Here is a 15521-nt window from a genome sequence, read left to right as displayed (position 1 = left end):
TTTATAATTATCACATTTCTTTGGCACAGAAAGTAAATGCTTATTGAATGAGTATTGATTAGTTCTTACATATCTTGAATGGTTGAATTCCTAGAATGTTTGGATACTTTATAAAGGGCAAAGTACTGTATGATGAATTTCTGAAATTTTAATGGCATATTTGCATTATTTAGTTAGCATGTTCAATTTAATTCTTGTGATTATTAGATAAAGTCATCATTATTATAATATATTATTAGTATCCTATTTGTTTTTATTGACTAACAAAAAAGGGCCACAGGCAGTGGAAACTCAAAATTCAGTATAAATTAATGCTAAGCAGTAGGATTTACATAACTGTGATAAATACAAAGGTCAGCAGCTGGTTTATACAGATGGCCATTAAAACGTTGGACCGCCCCAAACATAAACAGAAGGGGCGGCAGCAGGAGGCAGGTAGTGATTAGGTATGAGATCGCTGAGGTTAGCCTTTACTTTGGGTAGAACACTGGACTTTTCTTTTTCTTCCACCACAGATTTTCTCCATGAAAAATAATTATCAAAATGTTACATTTAACATTATGGTGTTTCTTGCAGCAAATTTACATCAATTTATTTTGATATCTTGAAATAATTGCTTGAGCTTCTGGAAAAGTTCTGATTTGAAAATCAAATAACCATTTAGGTAATAGAAAGTCTAAGTCCATTATCTGGCAGCTTAATTTAAGAATTGATAAAAATTCATTTATGTGACTTTTTATGAAATATGTGAACTTATCATTTTGAAATGTAAACCCTGCAAACCTTCACCAGTCTCAGGTTTTCAACATTAGAGGGACTGGCAATACACTATTCCAAGAATTAATATTTAATAAAGCAACACCCTGACTGGCGTGGTTCAGTTAGTCGGGGCATCGTCCTGCAAAACAAAAGGTCACCACCAGTTTAATTCCTGGTCGGGGCCCATGCCTGGGTTGTGGGTTGGGTACCTAGTCGGGGCATGCATGAGAGGCATCTGATTGGTTTCTCTCCCTGTCTCTCTCCCTCCCTTCCCTTCTCCCTAAAAAATAAATTAGTATTAAAATAAAAGAAGCAAATTGTACTTTTATGATTTCATGTTTTGTGCCCCACCATTCTAAACTTCCTTTTTTCAATTTCTGATTTTCTTCCAGCCTCACTGATCACCACCCCCATCAGATTACACACATACATTCCAGGCTTTAACATACCTCATTCCTTAAAATTTGAGGGTGTGATTCTCAGGAAACATGGCAAAGCATGCCATGCCTACCATTTATACCGAATCCATCTTATTGCCCTAAGAAATTCTGTCTAGTAATTTTTCTCATTTTCTTGATATTGCGCCATTACAGAAAATCAGTAAGAAGGTCGATCCCATGCCCAGCCCCAAGAAGTGAGTCCAAAATGAAAATAGTGCCCGCATAACAACCATCCAACATTGATGACAAATCATTAGCCTTTCGTGATGGCAAAATGTCTTGTGACAAGAGAACGAATGGCGTGCTATCGCTTTATCTGCAGTGGTTTCCCAGATGTGCCGTGTGTGCCTCAGGGATGCATAAGATGCTTCTCATTGGTGTAGAAAAGGAAAATGCTTGAATTTTTAAATTTTTTACCTTATTTTAAATTTTCTGTTTTTTGTTTGCTGTAATACCCATATTAATCACCAATGAATCAGCCTAATTAACTACAGATACATGTTTACACATTTTTAACTGATTGAAGAGCATGACCAAAAAGAAACCCATGAAGACCTTAAAGAAAGTATATTAGAGAGTTAAAGTAGAATTTAATCCAGAGAAAATGATGGGTTAAGCGCTAGTTAAAGTGGTTTAACTGTAAACTATGTCATATAAATGGGTGACCCACCACAGTTCCCCATACTTTTCTAAACTCTTTTATCAGCAGGAAACATGCCATGCTTCAACCAAGAAGCCCAGGAGAATATTGTAGGGGACCGGTTTGTCTTGGCCTGGCAAATGTGACTCAGCTCTGTATGGAAAACCTACAGATGTGAAGTGGTGGGTAGGAGCCAGACCGTCAAACCGAGTTTTCCCATGGGAATCAGGCCTAGAAAATGCACACAGATTGTTAAGGCTTGCTCTTACTAAAACTCCATCACCCTGGTCTAAAGCAACAAATGTGTATTGGTCATTTCCAAAGTCTGTGTAAGTTTTCCCAAGGACAGAGCTAATCAGCTCATTGCCATCCCCCTCTGCATGTTATTTTCATTTTCTTGATTGTACCTAGAATGTAGACAATAATATTCCATGTAATAGATAATAAATCTTTCTCTGATCTAAGACCCCAGGAAAACAATAAAAGCCTGTCTAGGCAAGGGTCGAGGTGCTCCCCTCTTGAGGGAGTGGCCGAGGCACCCGTAGGCACTCTCTCCCCTTGAGAGAGTAGTTGTGCCTGTTCCCTTTTTCTCCACAGGATTGTTGTCACCTGTGCATTCATTCTCGTCATCAGTCACAACAGGCGGACTCTGCTGGCCAGGGTCCACCACGTCTGGTGCCCAGGAACAGGGATGCAAAGGCTGTCAGCCACAGAATATGACACAAGAGATATTTACAAAGGAATGGAGAGATTTTTAAAAAGCAAGAAGGGGTGGTTACATGCTGGGGATGGTGATCAGGAGTTAAGTCATCACTAAACCCTGTACTTAAATGGAAGAGGAGGAGCCATAATAGGAACTTACTTTAAAAAAATACTTCTAGGGAGAGGACCACTTGACATAGATGCACCCTTTGTTTTGGGGACAAGAGCCAGTTTGTAATTACTACATAAGGAAGAACCAAGGGAGTAAACATTTTAACTTACTTTTGTTCCGTCCAAACCCTTATTAGTTTTTCCCAATGGCTGAATCCTGTCTTAACCCAAAGAACACAGTCCGGAGGCAGTTCATTCAGGTCAGCTTCCTGGGGAGTAATTTGAGAAAGAGAGTGCAATGTGGATCTGGAGGAACAAATGGAAAATGTCCTACATGCCACTCTTAGTTCTTCTCAGCTTTCTACCTTTTGTCCAGATGAAAAATATGTCTCCCTGATATAAGGGAGGTACAAACCCCAACAACTACTGTATCCTATGAATTGATGTCAGTCTAGTCATATTCCCAAACAAAATCTAATATGTTAGCAAGCCTTAATGCTCTTTGTATAAATTAGTCTAGCTAAAAGTAGAGAAAGAAATTCATAAGTAATCTGAAATATAGCTGCTACAGTCTCATGACTTACTCATGAGGTCTTAGATGATAATTTTATATTCTTTTAGCTACATCTATACATTGTGTATCCTAAGCTCTGTCAGTAAATAGTCTATATAGTATTCTTTACTTGGTGTTCTGTCCCATGCTACAAGCCTTCAACTGGTCTGTCTTTATGGCATTGCTTCATTGTTCTATTACCCACACTATGAAGAAGTGAGGTGCTCCAGAAAAAAACCCTCCAGGCTCCAGAAGTAGTTCTTCTCATCCCCATTGCGTGGCAGCAATCTAATTTTCTGTTGGTAAATAACATCAATCACCTCAACTGTTATTGTGGTCCCTTTGTCTGCTGGTCAGTTCAACAACTTAAGGAGCTCATAATGGCCAGAGAGAAGACTCAGTTTCCATTTTGGCAGAGCTATGATTGCGTTCTCCAGTGGAAGCATTTCTCACAGGGAAACTAGTATCCTTCTACCCATAAACCCCAAGGTTACCGAAATGGAAAGCAAATATTGCTTCAATGAATTATTGGCTGAGAGATTTCACTCTCATTTCCTTCTTTGATTCCTGGACCTGTGTATTCTGTCTATAGGAGATATGATATCACACTTTGGATATTGTTTTCAGGTATATGACATCCTGTAGGGCAACATCCCAGATGCACAAGGTTGTGTCTCCCAAATGATGCTCCAGCAGTCTTCAGCAGATTATTCTATGAATTCAGCTACTTATATATGTTGAGGACATGAGACCAGGGGATTTGGGGGGTGGGCTTATGGTCACATTTCTTTTGCTGTAAGTTATTTTCCCTGGTCTGAAGTGAGATTATGTCTAAGTCCCAGAAAAATAGGATATTGTAAGTCTACAAGTGGTAGTAGTGAGAGAATTGTGGACAGAGAAGACAAATTCCAGACATCTTTCTGTCCAGGAAAACACTTTTCCTCACAGTGATAGAATCAGCTTCTACATGGACTCATGATAACAAACTGCGTAATGGTTGCCTCACATTTTCTCTGAAATGTTAGTTGATAAACTTTAACCATTTTAGATATTTTTTGCAGCTTTATAATACATAAAGTGTTCAGAAATTATTTAAAAATATGTTTCTAATTCCACAATTAGATGTACATTCCATGAATGCAATGCTTTTTAATGTTGGTCAGTGTTTATATATTTGCAGACTTGATGAATCATGTCTGGGATGATATATCAAATGCTTAGAGTGTATAATTGTGTGTCTTAGAAATAATTTAAAATGAATGTTGGCTTATGTAAGGGGCTTAATTAAAATGGCCAGTTTCACATTCGGTGTCCCCTATGGACTTCCCAAAACATCTGAAAGCCAAAATTGGTGCTCTTCATTACAAAAAGTCCATGGGATTTTGTTTTGTTTGTTTTGTTTTTTGGTAGTATAGGCAGAGCTGGGGGAAGAAATATTTTCATTTTTATTTTTTAAGATTTTATTTATTTATTTTTAGAGACAGGGGAAGGGAGGGAGAAAGAAAGAAGAGGGAAATATCAATGCATGGTTGCCTCTCGAATACCCCTTACTGGGGACCTGGCCCACAATCCAAGCATGTGCCTTGACTGGGAATCGAACCAGCAACCCTTTGGTTCACAGGCTGGTGCTCAATCCACTGAGCCACACCAGCCATGGCTGGGAATATTTTTTATTCAAAGCAGAAGCTAAGGCTATTACTAGAGCCATTACAAATTGAGGACTATTTAAATACTTTTAATGAGGAAGCTCATTCTTAATGCAGAAGGAAATAATTTCATATTTCTGCATGATTTTATTACCTTTGTGAACAGTTTATAAGCTGAGCCAATTGTTTCCAGGAAATATTTATGGCTATCACATGTGCCAAACACATCTTCCTAAATATAAGGATCACATTGGCTTTCATAGCTATGTAGAATGTTTTGTAAGGATGACTCTGGAAGTGAAAACTGTTTATACTAATACAGGAGTTTGCATTTTCCTAAAGCAAACCAAGAACTTTGCTACTTGTGCTTGCTCAGCTACTAAATATTTTCTTATCTGTAAATTGTAACAAATTTCCTGTGAAGAATTTTCCTGAGAACAAAGCTTAATTCTTTATGGGTCTTCTTCAACCTGCTTGTCATCTTGTGTGCATTAAGAAAGTTTTCTTCCTTTAGGAATTCCAACCAACATCAATCTCTTTTTTTAATGCTTCCAACATCTACTAACTTCATTTTGAAACCATCTTTGTAAAAGCCAGGTTATACCTATGTTCACTAAAACCAAATTTTTTATTACTATGAGACTGAAATCACCTTATTAGGTGATGTTGAACTGATTAAGAAAATATAATGCTAAAGAAAATAAAAGCTCTAACAAATCACTGCTAATCTTCATTGGTGACATATGCATATATATCATACAACTAATTTTTATAGAAATGAATTTGTTTTATAACATTGTTTCATGGCATATTTTTTCACTTCCTTTCACAAGGTATAATATGAACATATTTTACATTTTTATGGCATAATTTCAATTGCTGCATAGTTTTTTCTAAAGATATAACAGTTTATATAATATTTAGCATATAGAAAGAGCAAGAAAGAGGAGAATATACATTTATTTTTGCCTGCATGTGCAAACATAGTACTACTTTAATCATATATGTCATATATGCAGGTAAAACTTTAGGTATATTTATATTTCCCTAGAATATATTTTTAAAAGAATTATTGAATCATAACATATAAGCAGTGTTTAATTTTCTTGAATAGAATATTTTGAGAGGGTGTGATATGGCCATTCACTCTAATACATATATGAACATGTAACATTTTATTTAAACACTATTGTTCAGTCATTAAAATATTTTAAAGAAGAAGAATTTATGAACAATAAAAGCAGAGTAATTGGCCCATGATTGTGAGGCTAATAGCTGCCAAAATTTAGGCAGCCATCCTGAGAATCGTTCATAATAGGTATAAAAACTATTATTTTTTTAGAAGTTACAGAGCTGAGAATTGAAAAGAGATAAATTGAATGCTTGCTTTATTTAAATGGTGGTTCTTTAACTCTCTGCTTAGGATCTGTTTTGTGATCTAATTAAAACTGCTTAAGGCCATAGTTCCCATACATTTTAATTATGTTTCACTACCAATAAACATTTTTGAACTTATACTAATGTTTCTAAATTTATTTATAATGTGTAAAAATATTATTTTCAAGCCAAATTTAATACAGGTTAGGACTCAATTTAATCTAAAATATGAAGTAGGAGTTTTACTTCTTTTTGAATATTACAGTCAATAATTTTATGCACCTCTGAGATGGAGAAAACGTCTATTTGAATTATTCTGTTCATCAGTCCCTTGATAAAAGAACTAGATTACATCCAAGTTTCCTACTTTTTAAAATTCATTCTCTGATTGAATGAATAGAGTGCGAGGCAATTGGCTAAGTCAAAGTTGAGGCAGAACATGTTGGTGAGTCTATAGATTAATGGGGAAAGGACAAAGTGAAGTAACAAAAATAACACTATCAAGCATGACAGATAGGTCTGAAATCCCAGTGGTTTACAAAAATAGAGCTGTTTTTTTTCTCATGTAAATTGTGCAGTGTGTATACAATGGTCCCCCCTTATCCCAGGTCAAATGTTTTAAGACCCCCAGTGGATGCCCTGGCCAGGTGGCTCAGTTGGTTGAAGCATCGTCCCACACACCAAAATGTTGCAGGTTCAATCACATAACTAGGTTGCAGGTTTAATCCCTGGATGAGGCACATATGGGAGGCGTCTCATTGATGTTTTTCTCTCCCATTGATCTCTCTCTTTCAAATCAATAAAAATATCCCTGGGTGAGGATTAAGAAATAGTAAGACCTCCAGTGGATGCCTCCAACAGCAATGGTACCAAATCCTGAATATACTGTTTTTTCTCACACATACATACCTATGATAAGGTTTGATGAATACATTAGGCAAATTAAGATAGTAACAATAATAACTAATAATGAGGCAATTGCAACAACACACTGAAATAGAAGTTAAGGGAATGTGGTCTCTCTCTACATATCTTACTGTCCTGTACTCACTCGTGTTCTGCTTGTGCTGATATGAGATAATACAGTGCTCATATCTGAGATGAACTGAGGCCCACAATTTAAAATTTATGAATTGCTTATTTCTTGAGTTTCCCACTTAATATTTTTGGAATTTGGTTGTCCACAGATAACTGAAACCACAGAAGGTGAAACTATGGATAAAAGGGGACTCCTGTACCTGATCAGCTAGTGGCACCCCTCCAAGTGATTCGGTCACCCATATCATTGCCTTCTTGTGATGCCTCTGCTGTTTTTAATGGCTTCTGAAGTTGCTATAGCAAGGGAAGGAGTACAGAGAATCACACCGGGAAGTTCTCTTGGACTGGGATTGCCATATATCATTTCTATATTCAGTTATAGGAGTACACTTAACTGCAGGGGAGACTGGGTGATGGATAAATGTATATACTCAGAGGGAGAGAAGATAGGATAGTCCTGTAGTTAGACTCTACCCTAACAAATGCAGTCAAGAGACATGGTAAGCACTAGAGGTGTGAGGCTGCAGCTGGCGTAGCATGGCATAGTGTTTTACAGCACACTTTTTTAGTAAGTAGAGAGTGTACACTAAAATAATGACAAAATGTACAGTATAATAAATATGTAGGCCAGTAACATAGTCATTTATTATCATTATCAAGTATTGTGTACTGTACATAATTGTGTGTGCTAAGCTTTTCTACAACCAGCAGCACAGTGTGTTTGTTCACGCCACACCACCACACACACGTGAGTAACGCATTGCTCTATGACCTTATGCTGGCCCTGACATCACTGGGTGGTAAGAATATTTCAGCTTCATCATAATTTATGGGGCCAGGGTCATATGTGATGGATCATATACCGGATCCACCATGGATTTAAATGTCATTATGTGGCTCATCATTGTAATGTCATTTCTGCATCAAATTATTTATCATTTTTAATAATTTCACTATATAATTAGGAAGAAGATAATTTACAGTATAGTATATTAATCTACTTTTGTAGTTCAAACCAGCTTATGATTTGGGAAATTTTCATCTATATTCAAATCAATAATCAAGACACTATAATGTAAATGTAGTTGCCTTCTCTATTACATTTGCCTATTATAGTAAAAAGGTCGCACATGTACTTTATTGACAGTTCTGTTTTTTTAAAGATTGTAATTTGTTTTTAATATTTAGAGAGAGGGAAAGGGAGGGAGAAAGAGATGGAGAGAAACATCGATGTGTGGTTGCTTCTCATACACCCCCAACTGGGGACTTGGCCCTCAACTCAGGCATGTGCCCTGACTGGGATCGAACCAGAGATCCTTTGGTTCACAGGCTGGTGCTCAATCTACTGAGCCACATCAGTCAGGGCTATTTTGTTTGTTTGTTTGTTTGTTTTTCTTGGTACAGAAATGTGGTATTTTGTGGAGTTGAGGTAATTTTTTTCTTTGAGCTTTATAGAGGAAACAAGGAATGGGCAAATAAATATGAGATCTATGTATAGGTATACCTGCTGCATATAAAAATTACCCATGGTCAATAGATAATATTATATAGCCTGATTATGTTCCTTATATCAGAATTAGAAGACTCCTGAGAGACCAACAGAAATTTTTTGTGGAATCAAAACTGAAATCCTACAAATGGAAGGTACCTTAACACCTAGCTAAGTCCAGCATCTCACCAAAAGCACAGATTCACTCAAAGCTAACTCAATCTCCTGATTTTAGAGACAATAAGCTTACTCTCTTCCAAGGGAACATATTACTGTTAGAATTTTATTTCTACCTTGAATTTATTTTGGTGTATGGTGTAAGTCTGTGCTCAAGTTTCATTTTTTTGCATGTAGCTGTCCAGTTCTCCCAACACCATTTGTTGAAGAGGCTATCTTTACTCCATTTTATGTTACTGCCCCCTTTGTCGAATATTAATTGACTGTAGAGAGTTGGGTTGATTTCTGGGCTCTGTGTTCTGTTCCATTGGTCTATGTGCCTGTTTTTATGCCAGTACCAGGCTGTTTTGATTACAGTGGCCTTGTAATACAGTTTGATATCAGGTATTGTGATCCCCCTACTTTGTTCTTCTTTCTCAAAAGAGCAGCTGCTATTCGAGCTCGTTTATGGTTCTATATAAATTTTCGAAGTGTTTGTTCTATGTCTGTGAAATATGCCATTGGTACTTTAATAGGTATTGCATTGAATCTGTATATTGCTTTGGGTAGTATGGACATTTTGATAATGTTAATTCTTCCAATCCATGAACAAGGTATATGTTTCCATTTGTTTGTGTCTTCCTTGATTTCGTTCTTCAGGGCTGTGTAGTTTTCTGCATACAGGTTTTTTACCTCCTTGGTTAGGTTTATTCCCAGATATTTTATTTTTCTTTTTGCTATATCAAATGGGATTTTTCTCTTTATTTCTGCTTCTGCTGATTCACTGTTGGTATACAAAAAATGCCTTTGATTTCTGGATATTGACTTTATAACCAGCTGTTTTGCCAAACTCATCAATTAGTTTGAGGAGTTTTTGGGTAGAGTCTATAGGATTTTCCATGTACACTATGAGATACCACTTTACACCAGTCAGGATGGCTATCATAAACAAAGCAACAAACAACAAATGTTGGAGGGGTTGTGGGGAAACGGGGTCCTTAGTTCACTGTTGGTGGGAGTGCAGACTGGTACAACCATTATGGAAAACAGTATGGATTTTTCTCAGAAAAATAAAAATCGACCTGCCTTTTGACCCAGCAATTCCACTGCTAGGATTATATCCTAAGAATCCTAAAACGTCAATATCAAAGAACCTATGCACCACAATGTTCATAGCAGCACAATTTACAATAGCCAAGAGTTGGAAGCAACCTAGGTGCCCATCAGTAAATGAATGGATCCAAAAATTGTGGTACATATACACAATGGAATTCTATGCTGCAGAGAGAAAGAAGGAGCTACTACCCTTTGCAACAACATGGATGGAACTGGAAAGCATTATGCTGAGTGAAATAGGCCAGGTGCTGAAAGACAAATACCATATGATCTCACCTTTAACAGGAAGCTAAACAACAAAACAAACAAGTAAGCAGAAAAAAAAAAACCCCAAAAAACAAAGACACTGAAATAGAGAACAAGGGGATAGTGACCAGAGGGGGAGAAGGAAGGGAAGTTAAGGGGAAAAAGGGGGGAGGGATTTGGAGGAAAAAAAAGGAAGGACACAGGGACGAGAACTAAGGGGGAGGGAGGAAATGGGAGGGAGGTGGGGAGCAAGGGGCAGGGGAGGCTGGGATGGGAAAAATAGACAAAAAACTGTACTTGAAAAATAACTAAATAAAATTAAAAAATTAAAAAAAAAAAGAATTTTATTTCTTAAATCAAGCAAAATATCCTTTTTCTTTTTTACTTTTCTTTTTCAAATTAATCTTTGTATATTTTCCATTGCCATTTAGTCCCTTTACACCCCCCTTTCCCCAGTAGTCACCACATTGTTGTCCATGTCCATGAGTCCTTTTTCCTTTTTGCTCAAACCCTCCATCCCCTCACCCTGCCTACTAGCTGTCTTCATGCTCTCTAGCTATGAGGCTGTCTCCATGTTTTTTGTTAGTTCAGTTTGTTCATTGGATTCCATATATGAGTGAAATCATATGGTATTTGTCTTTCTCCAACTGGCTCATTTCCCTTAGCATAATGTTCGCCAGGTCCATCCATACTTTTGTTAAGGGTAAGAGTTTTCTTCTTTTTTATGGCTGAGTAGTATTCCATTGTGTAAATATCCCATAGTTTTTTTATCCACTCATCTGCTGATGGACACTCGGGCTGCTTCTACATCTTTGTGATTGTAAATAAAACTACAAAGAACATAGGATGCTTATGTTCTTTTGAATTAGTGTTTTGGGTTTTTTTCTAATATATTCCCAGAAGTGGGATAGCTGAGTCAAAAGGCAGATCCATTTTTAAATTTTTGAAGTTTCTACATATTGCTTTCCACAGTGGCTGTACCCATCTGCATTCCCACCAACAGTGCAAAAGAGTCCCCCTTTCACCACACACCCTTGCCAGCATTTGTTGTTGGTTGATTTGTTGATAATAGCCATTCTGATAATAGACAATGAGTATCTCATTGTGGTTTTTATTTGCATTTCTCTGATGATTAGTGACATTGATCATCTTTTCATATGCCTATTGGCCAACTATATGTCCTGTTTAGAGAAGTGTCTATTCAGGTCCTCTGACCATTTTTTAAATTGGGTTATTATTTTTTTGTTATTTTTGGTTTTTGGGGGTGGTGAGTTTTGTAAGTTCTTTATAAAATTTTGGATATTAACCCCTTATCAGATGTATCAGCAAGTATGTTCTTCCATTCTGTGGGTTGTCTTTTTTGTTGATTATTTCCTTTGCTGTGCAAAAGCTCTTTAGTTTGATGTAGCCCCATTTATTTATTTTTTCTTTTGTTTACCTTGCCAGGGGAGAGATATCTGTTAAATTTTGATAAAAGTAATGTCTGAGCTTTTGCTGCCTCTGTTTTATTCTAAGATTTTTATGGTTTTGGGGTCTAATATTTAAGTCTTTTATCCATTTTCAATTTATTGTTGTGTGTGGTATAAGAAGGTGATATAGTTTAATTTTTCTACATGTATCCATGTAATTTTTCCAACACCATTGATTGAATAAACTATCTCTAGCCCTTTGTATGAGCTTGCTTCCTCTGTTGAATATTAGTTGACTATAAAGGTGTGGGTTATTTGGGGGCTCTCTATTCTGTTCCATTGATCTATGTGTCTGTTTTTATGCCAGTGCCATGCTGTTTTGATTACTATGGCCTTGTAGCATAGTTTGATATTAGGTAGAATGATTTCTCCAACTTGTTCTTTTTTTTCTCAGATCATTGTTGCTATGCAGGGCATTTTGTGGCTCCATATAAATTTTTGAAATATTTATTCTATTTCTGTGAAATATATCATTGAGATCTCGATAGGAATTGTGTTAAATCTATAGATTGCTTTGGATAGTATGAGCATTTTAATGATGTTAATTCTTCTTATCCATGAACATAGTATGTGCTTTCACTTATTTATAGTTTCTTGTATTTCTTTCTTCAGTGTCTTATAATTTTCTGAGTATAGGTCTGAAAATTTTACTTTTGATATTTTGTATCATGTAATTATTAAATTTTAATGACTAGTCAGGTCACTTTATATATCTAGACTTGAAAGACAACATGCATTAAGTGAATTAAAATAAGCTATTTCTTCAGTGTTTGGTTTATAAATAAATGGTAAACATTTGATGATTGTATTATTAAGCCAGTATATAAATAATACACTTTAGAATCAAATCCAACACATGAATTTATTCATTCATTTATTTGTGTCTTTATGTATCTGTTTACCGTATGTCTTACAGCTGTTATTTCAAGAAACCAAGAAGGGCCAGGAGAAATGGGAAAGGCTGTGCTGATTCCTAAAGATGACCAGGAGAAGATGAAAGAGCTGTTTAAAATCAATCAGTTTAACCTCATGGCCAGTGATCTGATTGCCCTTAACAGAAGTCTGCCAGATGTAAGATTAGAAGGGTGAGTTTACATGTGTTATATAATCTTATATATTTCAGAACATCAGAAACCTCAGTTAACTCAGATTATTTCAGCTCTAGAAGTCTGTGGTTCTGAATAACTATACCATAGCAAGATTTTACTGTGCATATATATGATAAGAAATATGAACTGTCCTCTTCTCTGGCAGGGCAAAATATGTTATTTGAAAAAAATGCAGAACACACAGCCTAATAGGTTTTTCACCATGAGATGCTTTTTGTTTTATTTTTCTTGGTCTTATCTTGCCAAATATAGAGCAAACCTGCTCTTTAGTAGATTATTTTCTTGCCAGCAGACAAAGCTCTCACACTTTAATTTGAAAAACTATGTTTTGCTCTTCCAGCATAAAAGTAGTCAATTGCCTGTATGATTCTTTGACCTTATACATGATTATTTACTATGGGTTCCAGCAATTCATGTTGCTATTTATAATTAGAATGCTCAGTTATTAGCCACAAAGGAAATAACCACCTAGCAATAATAATATGGAATAAAAATTAAGTTGAAAAATTCAACTTATATATGATGAACTATAAGCCATGCTCTAACTAGTGTAACATATTTTAAATGGATGTCATGAAATTAGATATTTATTTGGAGTAGTGTCATTCTAGTATATAGTCTTTATAAAGTGAATGCTTGGAACTTAGATATGTCCTGAGATTTCAGAAAATTTCCAAGTTTACAGATAAGTTTCAGAACATACTTCTATGTAAACCAAAGTTGTTCTTTTAGCCATCTGATTACTTTTTTCTATATACAACAAAATCATAGTTAATACAAATAAAGTTTGCCATATATAATTGGTTATATTACATTAGTAGTATGATGGTGTTAACATCATAAAACTAAATCTGGTAGTTTTTTCTCCTTTCTGAATTACTTCAAATGAGCTGAAAGTAACCAAAATCTTATTGAGATGCTGGGCCTGACCTGTCAGAAAGTTCACTTGGTAGCTAAGTAATTGCTTTTATACACTGTGGTTTGCTTTCGGCATGTTTCTCTCAACAAAACCACAAACAACTGTAGGTTATGATGTTTTTGGTCCCCAGGAATAGGTTAATGCACCAAATATTACATTTGTGCCGTCTAAAGAGCTAAATAATTTTATAAGTAGCTCTATCCATATTTGTAAGTATATAGAAATGTTGCACTTTGAAAAACACAAAAATCATATTCTGATTAATTTTCATATTTTATATGCTAAATTTATAATGTTATAATATTGTATTTATTACTTTGTTTTATACACCATGCTTTAATAAAATGTGTAAATGTGATACTCAGACATTCAAGAAAACACATCAGCACTAGTTCAAATTTTTAAAAAATTTTTATTTTCAACCTTCAGAACGCATATTAAATTTTATATCATATCTGGGCTGGTTAAGGTAAGAATCACTTCAGTACAGACACATCACTTAAAAAAAAGTAAAATCATCATTAAGAAGCCACTGAAAATATCTGGGGCCAGTGCTGTACCTTCCCTTCAGAATCATGTAACATATTAAGTACTTGAATAATTAAGCCTTACACTGTAAAATAATTCTATATTTTAAAAGTGGAGGATGCAAATGCTTAGTATTAAAAATTTCTCAACATGCCAAACATAATCTGGATATCTGGCTTAAAGTTTGTGGTTTTGTAAATAGCCTATGAAATAATATTTTCCAATGCATTTTTGTATCATACCACAGCGTATGCTATCAAAACAAAAGAAAAAATCATACGTATCATCTACGTTTCCTAGACAAATCATTAAGTGTATGTGAGTTTTTCTAGGGACATTTGCAAGTCATCTTGAGTGACTCAGTTGTGTGACTGTTTGGGAACAAATGTTGAAAAACACGCCATGAATCAGATATCCCAACTGTTATTGAAAAAAATGTCAAAATCTGTTAATACTCATTTGCTGTACGAAACAGTGTTTTTCAACTGTGGTATTAATTTTTAATAGTTATTAAAAGGATGTTATCTTAAAAGGATGGTGGCACATTAAGATAGCCTTAATGATGACTGATATAAACTATATGCAATATAAAAAAGATGGAATTCACAAATATTTTTAAGAAAGCTTATTTTGTGGAAAATTCCAGTTGATATTTATTTAGAAAGTGCCTGCACTGCTTAAATCGTGAATTCATTTAAATATCTCAATGTTTAAATGAATATACACTTAAACTGGCTCAATTAAATGAAGAAAATTGTCCAATAGTTTAACATTGTATTTGGCTTTAATATAAACCTACAAATATTTGAAGGTGTTTTCAGAGGAATAAATTCAAGCAAATACTTCATGTTTTCTTGGAGGAAAGACTAGAGAGAAATAGTTTTTCTTGGAGGCAGTTGTGATGAGACATCAGGACAAATTGAAGTTGATTTCTGGAATGTCCATCCCTAGGGATGCTTAAGTACTTATGTTAATTTACTTATTTACTGAACATATTTAATTTGTTAGCATTTATAGTACAATTATATATAACTTTTAATTATTTGGGGGACAAGAAATAATTACATCACAAATAGTTGCATACTTGGTTATGTTAAGTGCAGTCAAGGCCGAAGACCTTACTAAATTTCTAACTTTCTTGAAGACCCTCAGTTTCTGACATCCTGGTCGAAATCTGTACATGTGAAAAATAAAATTCCAGAGAAATGTAACCAGTCATCTTT

General features: G+C 35.2%; 1 protein-coding gene across 3 annotated transcripts in view; it reads left to right on the top strand.

Annotated features, from left to right (window-relative positions):
- The window catches only part of GALNT13 (polypeptide N-acetylgalactosaminyltransferase 13), a 514121-nt gene that overhangs the window by 209108 nt on the left and 289492 nt on the right, over nucleotides 1–15521 (top strand). For all 3 annotated transcript variants that reach the window (XM_037143386.2, XM_037143385.2, XM_053671600.1), the window contains exon 4: nucleotides 12659–12827. In XM_037143386.2, coding sequence (XP_036999281.2) covers nucleotides 12659–12827 — 169 coding nt within the window. The remainder of the gene's footprint in view (nucleotides 1–12658; nucleotides 12828–15521) is intronic.

Source organism: Artibeus jamaicensis, unplaced genomic scaffold (assembly GCF_021234435.1).
Source record: "Artibeus jamaicensis isolate MK-2021 breed Jamaican fruit bat unplaced genomic scaffold, CSHL_Jam_final contig_1832, whole genome shotgun sequence".
Lineage (NCBI taxonomy): Eukaryota > Metazoa > Chordata > Mammalia > Chiroptera > Phyllostomidae > Artibeus > Artibeus jamaicensis.
Note: the sequence above shows the minus strand (reverse complement) of the source record. Positions and strands in the feature narration are given on the sequence as shown.